Raw genomic sequence first — 23,384 nt, 5'->3', positions numbered from 1 at the left:
AACAAACAAACAACAACAACAAAATGCTTGCTAGCGCCAAGGAGACAGAGATTAGGAGAATCCTCAGGACTCACTGGCTACCAAGTCTCAATTGGCTCGGCTGCAGGCTCAGGGAGAAACTGTTTCAAGAAAACAAGAATGATTGTGGAAGACACTTGGCACCAAACTGATTTCATCTCCACAGAGAACCTGCAGACAGACAGACAGACACATGCACACACACTCATACTAACATTACACTTTGAGTGGAACACAAAAGCACAGCAGCCAGACTGGAAGCGACTCCAAGCGACTGGCTATTGGAACAAACAGTGGGTGGAGTCTACATGACAGAACTCTGGCCACAGTCCGAGGCAACCAGGCCTAGAAACCAAACTTCTGGAATAATCTGCTTAGAATGTGAAGGGGATGAACCTACAGACCCAAAGCTGCAGGATCTCCATGACACAGGATATCCAAGAGGAGTTCCCGTGAGAGTCCATTACCGGTGGTGTCGCAGAAACCAGAGGCCTCCAGCCAGACCAATGACTCGTGGCCATGAACGCTTGCAAGTAAACATGATCGGACCAAAGGGTAAACTGTGTCTCAGTGTACCACACTACAGCTTTCACAAGAGTCTTTTGTTATTTTATTTTATTGTTGTTTTTGCTTTTGTTTTGTTTCTTTACTTTGTTTGGTTTTCGGTTTTTCTTTTTAAATTTGGTTTTGATTTTGGAGTGGGGGTTGCAAGGGCAGGGGGCAGATGTGAGGGGACAGGGAGATAAGTGGGATCGGAACGCATGATGTGAAATCCACAAAGAATCAATAAAAGTTAAAGAAAAAGAAAAAGAAAGAAAATCTGCTCAGAAGAGCCAGGACCTGCTAACACCCTACTGTCTCGCCCCACTTCCTACATGGGTCTGAACAAAGTGCAAAAGTTATACCCAGATGCTGCCTGGGCACTTTCCAGTTTCTTATTCAAGTTTTGTTTTCTTCCTCATTTCTCCTCCTCCTCTTCCAATTGAAAGCTGACCCAGTACGGTCTAAAGGGAACCCTAACCCCCATTCCATCCCATCTTCTGACTTTCTGTCCCAGGCTCTTTGCTGTTTGCTCAAGTACTTCTGTAAAACATTAAATTTGCATTATCAGCGTAAAAATAAGTCAATTTCCTAAGGTACTTCCATACATGTCCTTATAACTTTGTTCTATTCATATCCCTCTCCCGACTCCTACCACGGTCCCCAGCCTCTAACTCACATTCCCTTTTACTTTCACGGAAAGTCCCATGCATCCCATTAACCCTTTCCTCCCTCTCATAGTATTCTTTTCTGTCCTATACTTATGTATACTTACTGTGGTGGTTTGAAAGAAAACGGTCCCCAAAGGGAGTGGCACTGTTAGGAGGTGCGGCTTTGTTGGAGTAGGTGGTCTTGTTGGAGGAAGTGTGCCACTGTGGCGGTGGGCTTTGAGGTCTCCTATGCTCAAGATACCACCCAGTGTCTCAGTTCACTTCCTGTTGCCAGCATATCAAGATGTAGGACTCTCAGCTGCAGCACCATGTCTGTCTGCACACTACCATGTCGCAACATCATGATAACGGACTAAACCTCTGAAAGTGTAAGCCGCCCCAATGAAATGTTTTCCTTTGTAAGAGTTGCTGTGGTCATGGAGTCTTTTCACAGCAGTAGAAACCCTAGCTAAGACACATACACACCTAGATAGATGCAAACCTTAATCTGGACTCTGCCTATGCAGTGATAACTTGTCTGAGTCTTGCTTGTTTGGCTTAACTTCATCTCCAGCTCTGTCACCTTTGAAAAACCCAAAACTGCCCATTTGAAGTTGCTACAGCCTAGATGAAGCAAAACAAAGACAAATCTGAATTGACTCAAGGAACAAACATGTCAGTACACACAGTCATGTTTTTTGTGAAAACCTGCATTACATTGCATGGTTTAGCACCAAGCTGTCCCAGAAGCACAAGCTGTTACCATAGCAACTGCTGAGGTGAGCAGTCAGGGACAGAGAGTAAGCAAAATACCAGCCTTTTATTAAGTTATTGCACCACGTATGGTGGTATGGCAGAGCAGGGGAATGTCTGTGAGTTGGAGACTAGGCTAGTCTACACAGTGAGAAGAGACTGTCTCAATCAAAATGAAAGGTCCCTGGATTTTCTTCACTAGGCACCTCTCTGAATCTGTATTAAACATGGGAGCTCCACGGAGCTGACCCAGCAGTAGCTCAGCTTGTTGGTTGTCACAGTGGCAGAATGCATCCTTGATGGCCTCACTCTAACCCTTTTATTTACTGTCCAGTGCTGGGGAGAATCCAGGGTGTTGCACATACCTGGTGAGTGCTCTGAGCGACAGGCCTAACAGCTTAAATAATTACATTTTGTAAAAGTCAGTGGCTGCCAGGGGTTGGGGAAGTAAGTGCAGTTTGTAAGAATTCAATAAATCTTCCTGTTATTAGGACTGTTCTGGATCTTGCCTCTGAAGAAGAGGGCAGATTAATATAAATAAAATTGTTTAGAACTCAATATGGAGACAACTGGGGAATCTTGACAAAATGGACTATCACTATTAATTTCTTGATGGTGATATCCTATAGTTTTATCAGACATTAGCACCAGGGGAAACTGGGCAAATGCTTTTTATAATTCTTACAATTGTATATGAATCTATAATTACCTCAATAACAAAAGGTTTTTTAAAAAGTAACTCAAAGGATTGAGACTAGGAGACAATGTTTTATAAATATACTGATCAATTTATTTTCTCTATTACTCTTTGAGAAAACCTATTTTACATATATGGACACTTTGCCTGTATGTATGTCTGTGTACAACATGCATGCTGTATCTCCATGGAGCCCAGAGGTGGGCACTGGATCCCCTGGAACTGGATACAGACAGTTGTGAACTGCCATGTGGGTGCAGGAAATCAAACCCATGTCCTCTGGAAGAGCAGCCAGTGCTCTTAATCATGGAGCCATCTCTGTAGCCTACCTATAATTCTTTTCACATATCTACAAGTTATATGAAAAAAAAAAGTTGCCTAAAGAAATTTAAAATAGCTTTTGGGGCCGATGAGATGTCTAAGTGGGTGAAAGTACTTGCCACCAAGTCTCACAACTCGAGTTCAATCTGTCTTAATTAGGTTTCTATTGCTGTGATAAAACACCATGATCAGAGGCAACTTGGAGAGAAAAGGGTTTAGTTCACTTACACTTCGAGGTTCACAGTCTACCATGGAGGGAAGCTGGGGCAGGAATAAGGATGAAGGAACTGATGATGTCATGGAGGAGTGCTGCTTGATGGCTTGTTTGCCATGGTTTGCTCAGAATGCTTTTTCTCACACAATCCAGGACCACCCGCCCAGGACAGGCACTGCCACCTGGGAGCTGTATCTTCCTATACCAATCACCAGTGAAGACAATGCCTTACAGACTTGCCTAAGGCATTCGGATGAAGGTATTTCTCAGTTGAGGTTCCTCTTCCCAAGTATCTCCAGCTTGTGTCAAGTTGACAAGACACTAACTATCACACTCCAAGTTATTACTGACTTCCTCATGTATGCCATTGCATGAAGATTTATGCACTCACTAAATAAGAGTGCTAAAAATTAAAAAATAAAAGCTTTTAGTAAGTACATTTTAATGATGCACCATATTTGTGACTTTTTAAAGCAAAGGATAAAATAGTAGGTATTTTATAATAGCAATTTAGATTTGATGATTTATGAACTATGTTTAGAGTGAGGTTGACTTAGATGCTTATTTTGATCCAAGCTGCCAGCTTTGGAACCAATCAGCAGCATCCTGGGTAAACACGGTCACTGGGTAAACATGGGTGGGAGCTACTGGGTCAGGAAGCACACAGCAATTAGTAATGTTTCTGTTTATTAGATAAATAGGATAACATCAAATCAAGAACAACACGAAAATAAAACATGACACTTTGATAGAAAATTAGAGACATTACACAATACCCTGTTTCTAATGTAAATATTTCATTAGGTTGAGATTTTTATTCACTAGCTAAATACAGCACATAAAACTCAAAATGCTAATTATTACTCTTTAACTAAATATTCTAAAGAATAAATTGTTGGTGAAAACCCAACTTCCTTTAAATGAAACTACTGAGAGAAATAAAGCTTGTCAGAACTTTGGATTGTTCTGAACATTTATCACAATAGCAATAAAATCTTCAGTAAGTAGTACATTAGCCATAACTCAAGCAACAAAACCACAAAGGAGTATCCTTCAATTCTTGAGAATATCAATTTCTATGTGGCATTTTGTAAGTCTACAGACATGGAATAGAGCAAACAGAAATAGCTGTATAAGTATAAATACTTTTTATCTTATCAGGCTCTTACTTTTGTATTAAAACAGGATGCGGGATGGGGTACTGAATTTGATAGGGTTCAACATATCTATATTTTACAAAAATAAAGATTCTTGAAGAAAACAATGATGGCATATAATTTTACAGTACCAATTTGTAACAAGATTATCACAAAAAAAAAATAATGCTTTCAACAAAAAAGTGCAGCTACATCAGTCACCAGAAAGTTTTAAATAAAATGTAGTGCTTCAAGTATTAACTGTCCTGTGTTAAGTGGAAACAAACCCATTCAGCCTTCAGGGTCTCAGTTAATCAGCTTTAGTTTCTTCATCGTTCTCCACCTGTCTTTTAACATGACACTTGTTCGGTTGTTGAAGTTATAATGTGATAGTATTTTAGCCCAATTTCCCTCTCCATATTTCCTTACACCACACTTCAAAAATCTGTCCTCTTCCCAAAGCCATGCCTGTTGAAAAGACATAAAAGTTACTCAAAGAAACATTCTTTAGAGAGAATATATCTTTTAAAAGTCAAAGCAATGCTGTTTCTTAAAAAGGAAAATTATTTTCCTATATTCTTTTGATACATATCAACACACACACATACATATATGGTTTTATTGGTTTTATAAGATCTTACCATGACCCATGTAGTATTTCAGGTAGTGTTACCGAAGCCTGGCCAGCTAAGATGGGACAGCTATACAGTAACAGCCTGTCTAACTTCAGACTCCCTGAGCTAGCTCAAGCAGCCTTTATCTAACCCTCCATAGAGCACTCCATATTTCTAAATAGAACTCATGAATGTTTAGTACTTCACTAATGAACTCAGTGAACATCCTTTCCCTGTGCTGGGGGAGGTATGCACGCACGCACGCACGCACGCACGCACGCACTCAAGTCTTCTGCAAGACAGACTTTCAAAAACACAACCACTCAATTTAGGCTGGGAGAAAATGCTGAAAAAATTTAAATAACATCAATACTTTGCATAGACAAAGTACTAACATTTAGTATTTGGGATAGGTGGCCAACTAATTATTCCTTCTTTTGGTGTGATAAAGAGGGGTTTGAGTGTCCAACACACTATTTGTACACTATTGCTCGCTGCTGTACTATCCACAACACTAAAATGAGGAAGTAAGCCAGGTCCATCAATGAATGAAAGAATTTTAAGCATACAGTATATGGGGAATATTATTTATTATTAAAAGGGAAATTCTGGCAACATGCTTTAGCCTTAAGAATATTATGCTAAGTGAAATAATTTAGATATGAAAAGATAAGTACTAGGGCTAGAGAGATGGCTCAGTGATAAAATCACTTCTTGTTCTTCCAGATGACCTGAGTTCAGTTCCCAGCATCCACATGGCATTATTATTATTATTATTGACTATCTGCAAGTCAAGTTCTAGGGGATTCAATGCCCCCTTTTGACCTCTATGGCACCAGGTACACCTGTGGTACACATAAACCCATGCAGGTAAACACTCACATAAAAATAACACAAGTACTGAATGATTTCACTGATATGAGGTACCTAGAATGGCCAACCTCCGAGACAGACAGACAGTAAAAAGGACAGTTATGAAGCATGGCAGAGAACGGGGAAAGAAAGAGCGTTTTAATGGGTCCAGAATTTATTAAAGTTATGGGTAGACTGCAGCGATGATATGAAAATATGAATATGCTTAATGCTACTAAACTGTATACTTAAAAATGAATAAGACATGGTGAAGAGATAGCTCAGTAGTTAAGAACATATTCCGTTCTTGCAAAGCATCTGAGTTTGGGTCCTAGAATTTTGATGGGTAGCTCACAACTGCTTGTAGCTCCAGCTCAGGAAACCAGACACATTGAGTTCTTTACTCACATGCACATACCCCTACCCGAGAAATATACATAAATAAAAATGATAAGCCTTAAAAATCTTAAGAGGAGCCGGGTGGTGGTGGCGCACACCTTTAATCCCAGCACTTGGGAGGCAGAGCCAGGCGGATCTCTATGAGTTCGAGGCCAGCCTGGACTACCAAGTGAGTTCCAGGAAAAGGCGCAAAGCTACACAGAGAAACCCTATCTCGAAAAACCAAAAAAAAAAAAAAAAAAAAAAAAAAAAAAAAATCTTAAGAGGATACATTTGCCATTATGTATATTTTACTACAATTGAAAAAAAAATTCTTATTAGAAAATTCTGGTGTTAAGAAAAGGAAAATCAACGTGACCTGAAGACAGACAGGAGATGAAAACTATGCCCCAGATGACTGAATACCAGAGGAACTGGCACTGACCATAGCCAAAATCCTTCCCGGTTTGTATACTACTCCAAGACTGTGTCTTCTACATTGTCCTTCACAATGGCATAATTTATAGTAAAAGAAAAGCTTGTTATAATAATTCACACTATGTAATCTCTGTGTGGAGGATATACTGAAAGGTATTTACTTTTTTCCTTAATGGACTAAGTTTATAAAAGGATCTACAAATTTTAATGAGGCAGGCTCAAGGACTTTTGCCTAACAGATAAGAAAAAAAAGCTATCCAAGTAGAAATTGAGTAATTTAAATAAAAAAATAACAACTGAAAGCTCCAATACAATATAAAATGAAGTGTGTCAGCCACCCCATGAAAAGAGTTCTCTATCATAAAGTCAACTGAAAATTAAAAACAGATGTTAGCAGTGTCCACATAACTTTTTTTGGCAAGGCAAACAGTGGCATAATCAATACCCATATATCCTATAGAGCATACGGGTGATACTCTCCCGACAAAAGAAAAACTCTCATAGTTATCTATAAACGACACCTGTGCTCTATCCTCAAATACAACTGGGAAAGATTGCGTGAGGCAGAGATTTCTGGTTTCCAGTTTGATAAGCAAAGCACTTGGAAATTATCATCCTATCCACAATGGGAAAACCAGAACAACCTGAAAACTAGTCTTCTTATATCCATCAGAGAACTAGTCAAGGGGCAGACAGAAGAGAAGCAAAGGAATTACTAAAAGCTAGTTGTGGTAGATGACTGTAAATCCCAGTACTAGTGAGGTAAAGAGAGGAGAAGCAGGGATTCAAGGGTGGCCTTGGCTACATAAAGAGTCTGAGGTCAGCCTGAGCTACATGATAGCACATTTCAAATTAAAAATAATAAATACCCAATTGAGGAGCAGGTGAGTGACCTGTGCCCTGCCTGCCAGCTGGACTGTCCCCACCCCCAGATTCTGTTCCCCCAAGACCCGCTTCACAGCCCAGCCCCTCCCACCTCTCCATCCTCCCTGTGGCCAGCCCTTCCCCACAACTCCAACAGACTCCTGGACCATGCCCAGGTACAGTCCACACCAGTCTAGAGAACAGGTGAGTGACCTGCCTCCCAGCCAAGCTGCCACATTCCCCAGTGCCTGATCCCTGGGACACATCCCCTTTGCTCATAGCCCTGACAGCTTTACAGGAAGCCGGGATGGTCCTAGGGTCCTCCAGATAAGACACCACCCACTGCCTACTAACACGCCCTAAGCCCACCCAACAAACCCATACTATACTGTACCCTCTCCACTGGGCTCCATATTGTGGCCTACAACTGTGAAGGAAGACTTTGGCTTTACCAGAGGCCAGATCAGATCTAGGGACCCAAGGCTCCCAAAACCCTGACAGAGACACCCTGAAGACTCACTAGTCACTAGAACCCTTGGCCATTTATATTAGAAGACCAGAGAGAAAAGAGAAACAAACAAACAAACAAAAACCCACTCATCCAACAAAGACAAATGCATGCAGGAATCAACACCAAGTCCTATAACCACCCCAAATCCAGACGCCTAAATGCCAATGTAAGAACACAATCAATAACAGAAAGGGCAATAGGCATCACCAGAGTCCAGCTATACAACAACGGCAAGACCTGAACAGTCCAATGCAGCTGACACACAAGAAAACAAACTTAAAAATAACTTTATGAAGACAGGGGTCCCTATAGGGGATATGAAAAAAAAAAAAAAAAAAAAAAAAAACCCTTAAAGAAATTGAGAAAAAGACAAACAAAAAATTGAAGGAAATCAATAAATCCCTTAAAGAATGCCAAGAAAGCCAAGAAAAAAACAAACAAACAAGCAAACAACAAAACAGGTGAAGGAAATGGTTTAAGACCTGAAAATGGAAATGAAAGCAATAATGAAAACACAAACTGAAGGAATTCTGGAAATGGAAAATCTGGGCAAGCGAACAGGAACTATAAACGTAAGCATCACCAACAGAATACAAGAGATGAAACAGAGAATCTCAGGCACTGAAGATACGATACAGGAAATAGATTCATCGGTCAAAGAAACTATTAAATCTAAAAAAAATCCCAACACAAAATATCCAGGAAATCTGGGACACTATGAAAAGACAAAACCTAAGAATAACAGGAATGGAAGAAGGAGAATCCCAGCTCAAAAACCCAGAAAATACATTCAATAATATCATAGAAGAAAATTTTCTCAACCTAAAGAACATGTCTATAAGGGTACAAGAATCTTACAGTCACAGACTTGGAAAGAAAAATACTCAACTTTATATGGAAAAACAAAAGATCCAGGATAGCTAAAAGAATTCTATACGATAAAGCAACCCTTGGAGGCATCACCATCCCTGACCTCAAACTCTATTTAGAGCTATAGTAATAAAAACAGCTTGGTACTGGTATAAAAACCCACATACGGACCAATGGAATCGAATTGAAGACCCTGACATTAATCCATGCACATATGAACACCTGGTTTTTGACAAAGGAGCCAAAACTATACAATGGAACAAAGAAAGTATCTTCAACAAATGGTGCTGGCATAACTGGATGTCAACATGTAAAAGATTACAAATAGATCCATATCTGTCACCATGCACAAAACTCAAGTCCAAGTGGATCAAAGACCTAAACATAAATCCAGTTACACTAAACTTAATAGAAAAGAAAATAGGAAGCACTCTTGAACGCAATGGCACCAGAGACCATTTCCTAAATAAAACACCAACAGCACAGACCCTGAGCACAACAATTAATAAATGGGACCTCTCGAAACTGAGAAGCTTTTGCAGGGCAAAAGACACAGTCAATAAGACAAAAAGACAGCCAACAGATTGGGAAAAGATCTTCACCAACCCCACATCTGACAGAGGATTGATCTCCACAATATATAAAGAACTCATGAAACTAGACATCAAAGTACTGAACAGTCCAATTAAAAAATGGGCTAAAGAGCTAAACAGAGAATTCACAAAACAAGAACTACAAATGGCTGAAAGACATTTAAAGAAATGCTCAACATCCTTAATCATCAGAGAAATGCAAATCAAAACGACTCTGAGATACCACCTTACACCTGTCAGAATGGCTACGATCAAAAACACCAATGACAACCAATGTTGGAGAGGATGTGGAGCAAAGGGAACACTCCTCCACTGTTGGTGGGAATGTAAACTTGTACAACCACTGTGGAAATCAGTATGGCAGTTTCTCAGAAAATTAGGAATCGAACTACCTCAAGATCCAGCCATCCCACTCTTGGGCATATACCCAAGGAATGCTGAGTCATACCATAAAGATACATGCTCAGCTATGTTCATAGCAGCACTATTTGTAATAGCCAGAACCTGGAAACAACCTAGATGCCCATCAACGGAAGAATGGATGGAAAAAAATGTGGTACATATACACAATGGAGTACTACTCAGCAGAGAAAAACAATGAAAGCATGAAATTTGCAGGCAAATGGATGGAACTAGAAAAAATCATCCTGAGTGAGGTAACCCAAACCCAGAAAGACAGTTATGGTATGTACTCACTCATAGGTGGATTCTAGATATAAAATAAAGAACAATCAGACCACAACCCATAGAACCATAGAGGCTATATATATAGCATGGAGGTCCCTAGGATGACTGTGGCTTATAATAAATTTCAGTTTTACTCAATTATTGAAAAAAAAAAATAGCCAAATGAATGGAAACACATGAACTATGAACCAAAGGCTGAGGGGCCCCCAGCTGGATCAGGCCCTCTGAATAGGTGAGACAGTTGATTGGCTTGATCAGTTTGGGAGGCAACTAGGCAGTGGGACCAAGTCCTGTGCTCATTGCATGAGTTGGCTGTTTGAAACCTGGAGCTTATGCAGGGACACTTGGCTCAGTCTGGGAGGAAGGGACTGGACCTCCCTGGACTGAGTCTACCAGGTTGATCACAGTCCTCGGGGGAGGACTTGTCCTGGAGGAGGTGGGAATGGAGGGTAGGCTGGTGGTAAGGGGAGGGGGTGGGAGGGGGGAGAATAGGGGAACCCATGGCTGATATGTAGAACTGAATGGTATTGTAAAATAAAATATATATATATATATATATATATATATATATATATATATAAAGAATCAAAGAATCTTACAGAACACCAAATAGACTGGACCATAAAAAAGTCGCCTCACTACATAATAATCAAAATACTAATACAGAATAAAGAAAGAATATTAAGAGCTGCAAAGGAAAAAGGTAATTAACATATAAAGGCAGACCTATCAGAATTACACCCAACTTCTCAATGGAGACTCGAAACACCAGAAAAGTCAGGACAGATGTCTTACAGACCCTAATAGGCCACGGATGCCAGCTCAGACTACTATATCCAGCCAAACTTTCAATCACCATAGATGGAGAATGCCAGCCCAGACGACTATATCCAGCCAAACTTTCAGTCACCATAGATGGGAGAAAATAGGATATTATATGACAAAGTCAAATTTAAACAGTATCTATTCACAAATCCAGACCTACAAAAGGTACTGGAAGAAAGACTCCAACTCAAGGAAGTTAGTTACACCTACGAAAACACAGCAATAGATAATCCAACACCAGCAAAACCCAAAGAAGGGAAACACACACACACACACACACACACACACACACACACACACACACACACCAGCACCACCACCAATAGGAATTAACAATCACTGATCAGTAACATCTCTCAGTATCAATGGACTCAATTCGCCAATAAAAAGATATAGGCTAACAACAGACTAGATATAAAAACAGTATCCATCCTTCTGTTGCATACAAGAAAATGTATCAAAGATAGACACTACCTCAAAGATAGACACTACCTCAAAGTAAAGAGTTGGAAAAAGATTTTCCACTCAAACAGACCTAAGAAGCAAGCTGGTATAGCTATCCTAGTATCTGAAAAAATAGACTTCAAACAAAAATTAATCAAAAGAGATGTAGAAGGACATTTCATACTCATCAAAGGAAAAATCTGAATACTTATGCCCCAAATGTATTTTTGGAGCACCAACATTTGTAAAAGAAACATTACTAAAGCTTAATTTACATATTGAACTCCACACATTAATAGTGGGAGACATCCAACATTCCACTCTCACCAATGGACAGGTTGTCCAGACAGAAACTAAACAGAGAAATAACAGATATTATGACTCAAATGGACCTAACAGATATCTACAGAACATTTCACTCAAACACCAAAGAATATTCTTCTCAGTACCTCATGGAATCTTCTCCAAAACTGACCACACACTCTGTCAGAAAGCAAGTCTCAACAGGTACAAAAAAACTGAAATAACCCCCTGTATCTTATTGGATCACTATGGGTTAGAATTCAACAACAAGCCAGAGGTGGCGCACGCCTTTAATCCCAGCGCTCGAAGGCAGAGGCAGGCAGATCTCTGTGAGTTCGAGGCCAGCCTGGGCTACAGAGTAAGTTACAGGAAAAGCGCAAAGCTACACAGAGAAACCTTGTCTCGAACCCCACCCCCTCAAAAAAAAAAAAAAAAAAAGAATTCAACAACACCACAAACTATAGAAAGCTTAAAAACACACGGAAATGGAACAACTCTCAACTGAACTACCACTGGGTCAAGGAAGAAATAAAGAAATTGGAGACTCCCTAGAATTCAGTGAAATGAATGCACAACCCACCCAAACTTATGGAACAGAGTGAAAGGACTGTCGAAAAGGCAAGTTTCCCTTTTCTAAAAGGAAAGTTCACATCAGTAAGTGCCTGCATAAAGAATTTGGAGAAATCTCATACGAGCTATCTAAGAGCACACCTGAAAGCTCTAGAATGAAAAGAAGCAAACTCACACAAGAGGAGTAGAATGAAAAAATGAAACTGAGGGCCGAAATCAATAAAGTAGAAATAAAGAGAACAATACAAAGAATCAATGAAACAAAGAGTTCTTTGAGAAAATCAACAAGATAGACAAGCAAACTAAAAAGCAGATGGAGAATATCTAAATTAACAACATCAGAAATGAAAAGGGGGACTTAACAACAGACAGTGAGGAAATTCGAGAATCATTAGGTCACACTTCAAAAACCTGGAATTCACAAATTTGGAAAATCTAAAAGAAATGGACAAACTTCTTGATAGATACCACACACCAAAATTAAATCAAGATTGAGGGGCCAGGCAATGGTGGCGTACACCTTTAATCCCAGCACTTGGGAGGCAGAGGCAGGAGGATCTCTACAGGGTGAGTTCCAGGGCAACCAGGGCTAGACAGAGAAACCCTGTCTTAAAACAAAACAAAACAAAAAACAAAACAAAACAAAACAAAACAAAAAGCCCCTGATCAAATGGTGTATTTTCTACTTTGTGTGTAATTTTCAAATACATAAGAACCTTAAAGTTAGACCTTTTAGGAAAACGAGTATAAATACTTAAATATTTATAAGTATTATTCAAATATAGTGAAAAATACCTGTTTTTTCTTACGCTTGTGTTTTTCATCAATGTCTGGCTGATTCTTTGAACTACATAATCTATTGCTTCTAATGGTTCTTCTATTTTCTTCTGTCATTATTTCACCTGTGAATAAAAACACCAACATTAACATTGCTTCACATTAGAAGAAAGGGTGGACTTTCCAACAGGTTACCATGAAATTCCTGTTTACTTTAGCTACTCTAAGAAAATGAGCTCTCTATGTTGAATTCTTTTTCCTTCAAACCTGGAAGCAACCTAAGTCTAAGAATCCATTTGACTAACACAGAAGTGTCCTCTCACCTCCAGGAACATATCTAATCACCTGCGTATAGAAGGAAAAGTACTTTTGCTATAGGATCACTGAAGTCTTTTTATGATATTTAATAACAGAATACATATTGTTCTCTCTTCTCAGATATACATCAACAACAATCACCAAGACAAACCAACAGTAGGATGCACCATAGAGAAACAAAATCCTTTAAGGGACTGGTAACAGGATTCAGCCAGTAACGTTCTTAGTGTACAGTCTGGTTATCCAAGTTCTATCCCTGGGGGAAGGAGACAATCACCTCCTGAAAGTTGTCCTCTGACAACTGGCACTTGGGAGGCCACAGCAGAGGACTGACTACTGCAGGTTCATGGCCAGCTTAGGATACAGGTACTTTTTGTCTACTACAAACTATTCTCAGACCACAATAGAATTAAACATGAACTCAGTAACAGAATGATATTTAGAATATCCTTCAATTATTTGGAGATTAGAAAACTATTTAGAACATCCTTCAGTTATCTGGAGATTAAATAAGCAAGTTCAAAGTGAAAAATCACTTTAATTAAATGGAAATCCAAAACCAAACAGTAATTAAGGAGGGATGTCTGGCACTCAGCACATGTCCTAGGAAAACCTGGTCAGGGAAGAGAGAAAAGTAACTCACACACAAAGGTGGGAGAAGTCATGTTAATGTCAGACTTCGACACTGTAGCAACTCAAAATCAATCTGTTTGCTAAGCTGTGGCCAGAAAGTATTTCTAATGAGTATTATATACTTAGACAAAAAGTTCTAAAGATACACAAAGGACACTAGATAGTCTTCAGCATGTAAGAATTTAGAAACGACAGACTTAAAAAACATTTAGACAAATAGGAAATAAAATGAAGATGCAAAGAAAAGGAATCCTAATTAAAGGATTCATGGAGAATAAATTTAAACCAATAAGGTAGAATTTCATAGGGATTGTATCAAGAAAACAATGCTACAAACCCTGATTACATAAAACATAAAAACTAGGCATGGTGTCGCACACAAGTAAACTCTGGAGGTCAGGTAAGAGGATCATGAGTTTAAGATAGGGCTCGACTACACTGCTAGATTCTAAACTGAACAAAATCACTCTCATTTTGTCAGCTTGACTCCAAGCCAACTAAAAATAGCTAACTAAGAAAAACAGAAGTTTGGCTTTTGGGGAGAGACTTTTGCTTAAATCATTCTGCACTCTAAAGCTTAATTGATACTTACAGACACAAATAGAGCCAACCATCAAAGCACTTCATATTCTTTATTCAAACTTAAAAAATTATAATCATTTATTTATGAGTGGGCATGGGCATGTGTACCTGTGGAGGTCAGAGGGCAACATGGAAGAGTGGCATATTATTTTATTCAGGCATGTATTATAGTGCAGCTGGCAACGATTCAATATTAATGAGCCAACACCACAGTGTCTTTAAATAGAACAAACATAAAACAAGACTGTGTACTGATTAGTTGATAAAAATGTTAGTATTTTCCCTAGAAGTACAGATTCCAAATTCACTTATTCAATGTTAATAATGAGCTTTGATTCCATTCATAGCTCAAAAAAGTCTGAAGTTGCTGAATACAGTTAAGCAGAAAACCAATGCTACTCCCACACACAGCCAAATAACTCAGACTAGACCATCAACAAGAGCTCACTTTCTAAAGTCGGCTTTTGGTCTTCTGAGGGGCCTTTTGTGCTGTGGTGGTAAGGTGAACAGCTATAGCACTTGTCTCTACTTCTAAAACTACAGTAACAGTACTCACTTTGAAGATTTCCCATTCTTGCTTCTTTCTTATTAAAATCTGGTTGACTGCTTTCATGTTTCAATTTAGATATGATGTTCTTGTGAGACCTAAATAAAAACAAGAGTTAGTTAGTGATTAGTTCCAGAGTCTAGTGAAGGCACAGAAGGAAATGACTTGTCACCTTTGCTACAGGATCTTCTACACCGGCCCGCTTCTCTTGGTGCTCTTCTTACCTATCATCCCATGTTAAGTTTTAATATTTCTATTGTCAAATTTCCCTTTATTTCATCTTTTTACAGTTCATCTACTCAGAAATCAAGATTCTATCAGTTATCCAAATAGACTGAGGATGAAAAACAAGACAAAAACAAAAGAACTCCCAAACCTTCCTCAAACTGCAAAAAATTTATTTTCCTTCTCTCCTTTGGCTTCTAAAATCATTTTCTGCAGAATTTTCAAAATTCTTTCATTTGATGGTAGATCACATACTTTTCAACTCCCAAGACTTTTTTTTTTAAAGGCAAGTTTATACTGGAAATAATGTATGTGGCATATTTTTTTTTAACAGCCTTGCAAAGACAGCATTATTCTTATTTTATATAGAAGCAACTTAGAACCTAAAAAGCAGTGTGTCTGAACCTTATAGGTATGTTAGCCCCACCTAAAATGTAGACATTTTAGCTGTACTTTTATCCACGAAAACACTCTGCAATGAGCAGATCCTTTCTCCCCTTTCCTTTCCCCTGAAATGTTCTATTCTATTGTATTGTGTTCTCTAGAATGCTCTTCTCAAACTCTTCACCTCTAAGTCTGGCCCCCACCCCATCCCTGCTCCACCTTGGACAATAGTTTTCTCCTTTTGACCTTTTCAAGAAGAGAAAAGCTTACTTTACTCTTCAACCTCCTAGAAGTCACAGGGTTCCAATAGTGGGCCTTCACTGTTTTTACAGCGCAAGTGATTGCATTGAGGTCCTTACATATGCTAACTAAGCAAGGGCTCCAGCACTGAGCTCTCTCTCCAGCTCCAATAGTTTTTATTTCCTAATGAATGCTACTCCTGCTTCCACAGACATCTCAGCCACTCAGGAATGCTACAGATACCACCTGCTATCATTCTTCATTGCCAGTCACCATCCTTTCAAGAACTTCCCATCATTTATATATCTCTCTTATACCTAAGAGGTGTGATTAAGAATTATTTCAAAGCCAGGTGGTGGTAGCTCATGCCTTCAACCTAGCACTCAGGAGGCAGAGGCAGGTGGATCTCTGTGAGTTGGAGGCCAGCTTGGTCTACAAAGCAAGTTCCAGGACAGGCACCAAAGCTACACAGAGAAACCCTGTCTCAAAAAACAAACAAACAAACAAAAGACTAATTCAAGTCAGGCATGGTGGTGTATGCCTATAATCTTAGCACTAAGAGGCTGAGGCAGGATGATCAAAGCAAATTTGAAGCCAGCATAGACTTTACACTAAGTTCCAGACTAGCCCGGGCTACACACTGAGAACCTGTTCCCTCTCCTCCCCAGATATATATATAATCTAATCCAGTGTTTTTATGGACAAATCATATAACATCTTGGATTCTTAAATCCTAGTCACCAATCCTTTCCACACTAAGTTAGCCAACTCCTCCCATATATTCACTCAGCGACCCAACTGATATTTCTGAAATCATTTACACAGACTTTCTGCTCTTTGAATATTTTAGATTGTCTTGCACAGCATTTATAGTAGACCAGAAAGAGTTTTTCAAATAATTTTATATAATTGGAATATGGACACACATAAGAAAATGTACTTTCTAGTCCTTTCCTGTGAGCCTTATGATGATAGAATACCAGAATAAGCTCACATGCTCCCTATCTGTTAGTCTAACAATCTATTGGAAACTATGCAAAACAACCCTAGATTCCATATCAAAGTCTTTATAGCTAGAAATTCTAAGACATTTCTGGGTCTTGAATATCTGTTGAGTTAAAGAGAACTCTGAGCTGTATTTAATTATGCCAATTATAACATATTTAAATCTACATGAATTGCTTCATCAATGATTTTAGGGACAAAAAAATATCATTTTACTTTACCTTATTATGGATACTGTATCCACTAAAGATTCAGTTTCTGTAGACTGTTGGCCATTAACACTTTAAAAGAAAAATAAGATTCTAAGAATATATACAAATGAAACTTGGTGCATAGTCAAGACATATTTCAATCCACAAGAAACATCTTGGATAAAGGACTTACGGAGTCCATTAAAAGGTGGCCACTTTTTGCTCAGATGTGCTTAGGAAGTACAAATCAAACTTCCCAAGACACAAGTTAAGCATAGTTAGTACTGCAACCAAGAATTTATCATGTTTTTCTTTAGAAAACTCCTATTCCATGAAGTTCTCTTTTAACAGCTTTACTGAGTACAACTGATACATGAAAAACACAAAAGGTGTTTAATGTATGTAATTTGATGGGTTCAAGTTTATTTTCTTGTCTTTCTAATCTGTCTCAAATTGAGCTTCTAGAGGATGTGGCAGTAGGTGGGAAGTGAGACAATGTCCTATGGAACCCAGAGCAGATTCAAACTCATGCCCCTCCTGCTTTCTCTTCCAAGTGCTCTAGCATCAATCCATGCACCACAACACCCACTGAACTCGATTCTTCCTGGGTTAGCTTTCAGAATGGTTTGGATATTTCAATCCTGTCTCTCATTTTGACTTTCCTCTCCATAATTAGCACTCAGTTAAATTTTTAATTTGTTTCTGGTAAGGAGCCAGGCATGATGGATACTGAGCCAATTAAGATGTTCAAAGTTAATCAGGTTCCTTCAACAAAGTCTGAGGTATAACCCAGTAGGTAGAATGTTTGCCTAGAATGTATAAAGCTCTAGGTTTGATAAAACACACAGCCATAGCCACAATCTATCTCTCTCTCTCTCTCTCTCTCTCTCTCTCTCTCTCTCTCTCACACACACACACACACACACACACACACACACACACACCAAACAAATGAAAAAACAAATCCAAAGCAAATAAAACATGAATAATAAAAAAACTTTCAAAGAATTCTTAGTATTATGATAAACAGGTAATTTATTGCAAAAGTTAGGGTTTATCATGGATACATGATTTGATACCTTGTACTGTGGGAACACATACCTAACAATTGTAATCAGAGAGCTACACAAAATTTCACACAGGTGATCTTTGAAGGAGACTTTGAATAGAAAATATGAGCTTATCTAGAAGAGAATAAAAAGAAGGGAACCCAGGAAAGGAGGAACCAAGGAACTTTTCTAAGAACAGAAGATAGTATTTTAAGATCACAGAACTCTGTTCTGTGCTGCTAGATAGTGTAAGGCAGGTGGGCAAAGGGGAGTTAATGTTACAGTCCTCTGCAAAAACAACAAAGACAGCAAAATCTGAAAAGCACCCTGTGGTGGTATTGTGTTCCCCAAAATACTGTGCACCCTAATAAACGTATCTGGGGTCAGAGAACAGAACAGAAAATGGTGGCACTCACACCTTTAATCCCAGCATTCCAGAGGCAGAAATCCGTCTGGATCTCTGTGGGTTCAAGGCCACACTGGAAACAGCCAGGCATGGTAACAAGAGCCTTTAATCCCAGGAAGTAATGGCAGAAAGCCATTACTTAACGAGGCTAGTTAAGCTTTTAGGCTTCTGAGCAACAAACAGTTCAGCTGAGATTCATTCTGGATGAGGACTCAGAGGCTTCCAGTTTGAGGAAATAGGATCAGCTGAGGAATTGGCGAGGTGAGGAAGTTGTGGCTTGTTCTGCTTCTCTGATCTTCCAGCGCTCACCCCAATAACTGGCCTTGGGTTTGTTTTTATGAATAAGAAGTTTTAAGATTCGTGCTACAACACCCTTTCTTTCCTTGTTTTCGATTTCAAGATCGATTTCCGTTTATGTGCATGCGTGCTGTGCCCGCATATGCATGTGTTCCGCGTGAGACAGTGAGAAGAAGGTACTGGAGTTACAGACAGTAGTTAATGGCCCCAAACCTGGTGCTCTGCAAGAGCAGCAAATGCTCTTAACTGCTGAGCCACCTCTCCAGCCCTGGCCAAGTTCTTTTTTCCCCTTTTCATGCGTTTGACAGAGTCTTGCTGTGTAAGGAGCCTATGTTGGCTCTAAACTCAAGAGCCTCTTGCTCCAGCCTCCCAAGTGTTGGGATTACAAGTATGGGGAAACATGCTTACCTTAGAAATTTTTTCTTTCCATATAATTTCACAGATAGAATATTGTTCTGACAAGCTGGGTGACGTGGTGTACACCTATGATTCTAGCACTTGAGGTGGAGGTAGGTGGATCAAAGTTCAGGGTCACCCTCTGATACACCACCACTTCTGAGCTTTGTGGTCATTAAGTAAATAAGGGTTACTTGAATCTAAGTACCACAAGAATGCAAATGTCAACTGCTAACTCAGATAACTGAAACGAGGGTGGGAAGGCTGCAAATGCAGCAGATATCCTGGTCAAAGTATGATTTACATTACTCAATGGTTAAAAGACATGCAATCATGAAACGCTAGAGCTAGAAAAAAAAATCATCCTGAGTGAGGCCATTCAGACCCAGAAAGATAAATACACATACCCACTTATATGAGGATGTTAGCTGTTAAGTCACTGATAAGCAAGCTACAATCCATACCGCCACAGAGGTTAAGAAGACAATAAGGGACTGGGGGAGAGGGATGGGTCTCCCTAGGAAATGGAAATAGAATAGTTGCAGATGGACAAGAAGGAGGGGTTGGAATTGGATGATCAAACATGGAAGGAGGAGAGGGAAGGAATATGGGAGGGAAAGCTAAAACTAAGAGCTATTTGAGGGGTCATAAGGAAACCTCATACAGTAGTAGTTTCCTATTAATATATACATACATAAAGGTAATCTAAATGAAATTGTCAAGTAACAGGAGAGACACAGCCTCAACTGAACATCTCTTGTCATCAAATGATGCTTCCAGTACAGGGAATAGGTTACATCTAATTGAGTTGTTGGCCAAAGAGTTATGGTTAAGGCTATTGGTAGCTTTCCACAAACTGACAATAAGACCTTATTGCTAAAGACAACACCTACACAACTCAATGAACATGAAGAAATCAAGCTGGTGCCTACATAGAGCCTTCACCCTACTGACTACTGTTCATGGTACATGAGTATAACTCTGCATGCTACCAAAGAAGAATGGTAAAGACCAACCCAGCTACAAATCCTTCCATTTACAATGGTGACCTTCCTGCAAGAACAACTGGGGAAACAGTGGCTCAAAACTTGTGGGAGTGACCAATCAATACCTGATTGGAGTTAAGGCCCACTCCATGAGATGGAACTCATGCCCGGCACTGCTTGGTGACCAAGATACCTGAGACTAGATAGTCTCAAATACTATGTTCTGCTAATAAAAACAAATTCTACTGTCCTGCTAAAGGAATGTAGCAATAAAATGACTCCTAACAACATTCTGCTATACTCATAGATCTGTCTGTGTCTTATTCAGCCATCATCAGAAGCTGCTTCTTATAGCAGACAGAAACAAATACAGAGACTCACAGCTAGACAATATACAGAGTGAAAGACTTTACTTACAACACTCAGCCTTAAAAGGGATGTCTCCATCAAATCCCTCTCTTCAGGGTTCAGACAATTATGTGGAAGAGAAGATAAGTGTGTTAGAGTCAGCAGGGATGGAAGACAGCAAGGAAACAAGGCCTTCTAGACACAACAGGGCTGGCATACATATGAACTCCAGACACGGGCAGCATGCACAGCATGCACAGATCTGCACCAGATGGGGTCCTGGTGCTGACAGGGGAAGTGGACACATGCCCCTATCACTAACCAAGAAACTATCTCCAATTGATAACCACTTAAAAATAAAAAATTAGTTTTCTTTAAGGGAGTCTCACTGGGGAAAGAAACAATTCTTTGGCCTCAAACTTATAGAGATCTGCATGCCTTTGCCTCCCGAGTGTTAGCATTAAAGGCATGCACCACCACTGGCCAGCAAGAAACCATTCTTAAGGGTAGGCCCCATGCCCAGAAGTAGATGGCCAACAAAAAATGAATTCAGCAGTAACTTTGGAGGTTCTTTGTCTCATAATGTTAAGTCAGGGTGTTTTATTCCTTTTCTATCTTACAGGTCCTTTGTATATATTGTATATATTATGGTTTCTGGTTTTGGTTTTTCTGGGATTCCTGAGTGTGCAAATATGTATCTCTGCACCTATATATGTTTCTTGTACTTTTTCTTTGACTTCTTTTCTTGTTTGGTTGTTTTGTCATATTTGTTTTTTATTAATCGAATTTTATTATTCCTTAGACGCCCATTTGTTTTCTAATGAGAGATGGAAAGGATGTGGATCTGGATGGGAGGGGAGATGGGGAGAAACTGGAAAGACTAGGGGAGGGGAGACCATAATTAGAATAGACTATATTTTTAAAAATCTATTTTCAATTTAAAAAAAAAAAAAAGTATGATTCATGTCCTGCCCTGGGTTCACTCTCTTAGTACTGTAAGCTAAGAGTTTTAAGCTGGGAAGAAATCTAAACATTTACCTTTGCAAAGTGAACTCTGGAAGTTACTTTAAGGATGTATTTGTGTGGTACCAAGCTACATTATAACCTTGGATACAAATCATCAGAGCAGTATTGCTGAGATGGGATCCAAAGTCTTGTAAAGACAGTTGGATATATGCAGTCAAGGAGAGTCAAGAGTGTAGAGAAGCAGATGAGAACATGAAGGGTTCTACTTTACACTCTGTACTATGTCTGTGTCTAGGAGAGCTTCGAAAAAAAGTTGAGTGGTGCTACATAAGGAGAGGAGATAGGAAATGGACTTATTATCTCTAAACATTATGATTTAGGTCTTAATTCTATAATACAGCACTATTACATTGGGCAAGAAGGCTTAAATTACATGAATGTCCTGGTCTCAGGATCATTTATTTTCCAAACAAAATAAAGTAATAGAGCCAAAATGAGACTTTAGTGAAGCCTTTGAGATGAATGAGGAGCAAGCCATGCTGACACACAGGAACAAAAAGGAGAAGATTCTAGAATGATTTAGCCTTAGTCCTAAGGGTTACAATGAAGTGTTTCTCTAACTTGGGGCCCAACCCCCACCTCTAAATAAGTAGTTAAGATAGCATCCTTGGAACTTTAAGCATTATGTGGGCTACTAAATCCATTCATCCAGAAATGAAAAGGTCTTAACTATCTAGCCTTGGGTTAAGTATACAACAATAGAAAAAATTTATCATGGGTTCAACAGGAGAAATCTTGGGTCAACAAATAGCTCAGTGGGTAAAAAAAAAAAAGCACTCACTCTGTAAATCTGATGACTTCACTTAAATTCCCAGAATCCATCCTGGAAGGAAAGAACCAACTACCAGAAGTCCTCTAACCTTTACACATGCACTCTGGTACACATATGAACGCATATACACACACAAGAACAACAAATAAAATTAAAAAAAGAAAGAATCTTTATAATGGTCAAACTTTATCTTCTTCAACAGGGTTAGCTCATAAAACAAAAGTGCACTATTCACCCTTAGCATCTTGAGAAATGGCTTAGTGAGTGAATAAAGGTTACTGTTTCTTTGGGGCCAAGCTTGACTACCCAGAAATTCACTATCTGGGGCCCACATGATAGAGAGCCAACTCCCACAGGCTGTTCTCTGACACTGACTGACACACACACACACACACACACACACACACACACACACACACACACACACACACTTACTTTAACCCTCCTCCCACTCCCCAGCCGAGTGTGGTGGCATAGTCCTATAAATGTAGCGTTTGGGTGGTCCAGGCAGGAGGCTCAGGATCTGTTCAAAGTGAGCCTCGGTGACAAAGTGACTGTTTGGTCAAGAGCAGCCTCAGTTACACAAAGAGCTGTCCAAAAGAATAACACAAAAACCAAACACCAAACAAGCACCACCCTTTGGCTGAGGATGCAGCTCAGACAGACAAAAACCCTAAAGCAAAACCAACCTTGAAAATCCCTGAAAATAACCTGAGACTGAACTACTGCCTTCAGCGGTCAGGACTGACTAGGGTACTTCTTCCAGCACTGGAGCCAACTGCTGGGTTTTGTTTTTTGAGTAGAGCACGATATCCTTGAAAAATATAGAGAACAATACCTTAAAATACCAGAATAACTTAGTTTATACCAAAGGCAAGTAGAATCTGAGCTCAAATAAGAGGCAGAAATGAACCAGGTTTCTAA

The 23,384-nt window shown here is 39.3% G+C and overlaps 1 protein-coding gene across 2 annotated transcripts in view; it reads right to left on the bottom strand.

Moving 5' to 3' along the window:
* Positions 1–3,862: 3,862 nt before the first annotated feature.
* The window catches only part of Terf1 (telomeric repeat binding factor 1), a 34,278-nt gene continuing 14,756 nt past the window's right edge, over positions 3,863–23,384 (bottom strand). For both annotated transcript variants that reach the window (XM_028864612.2, XM_037206423.1), the window contains 4 exons: positions 17,211–17,270; positions 15,145–15,233; positions 13,074–13,180; positions 3,863–4,797 (listed from right to left, as the gene is read on the bottom strand). In XM_028864612.2, the coding sequence (XP_028720445.1) occupies positions 4,636–4,797; positions 13,074–13,180; positions 15,145–15,233; positions 17,211–17,270 (418 nt within the window). In that variant the 3' untranslated portion in view covers positions 3,863–4,635. The remainder of the gene's footprint in view (positions 4,798–13,073; positions 13,181–15,144; positions 15,234–17,210; positions 17,271–23,384) is intronic.

This window comes from Peromyscus leucopus, chromosome 5, assembly GCF_004664715.2.
Source record: "Peromyscus leucopus breed LL Stock chromosome 5, UCI_PerLeu_2.1, whole genome shotgun sequence".
NCBI classification, from domain to species: Eukaryota; Metazoa; Chordata; class Mammalia; order Rodentia; family Cricetidae; genus Peromyscus; species Peromyscus leucopus.
This window is presented reverse-complemented; position numbering and strand designations above follow the sequence as displayed.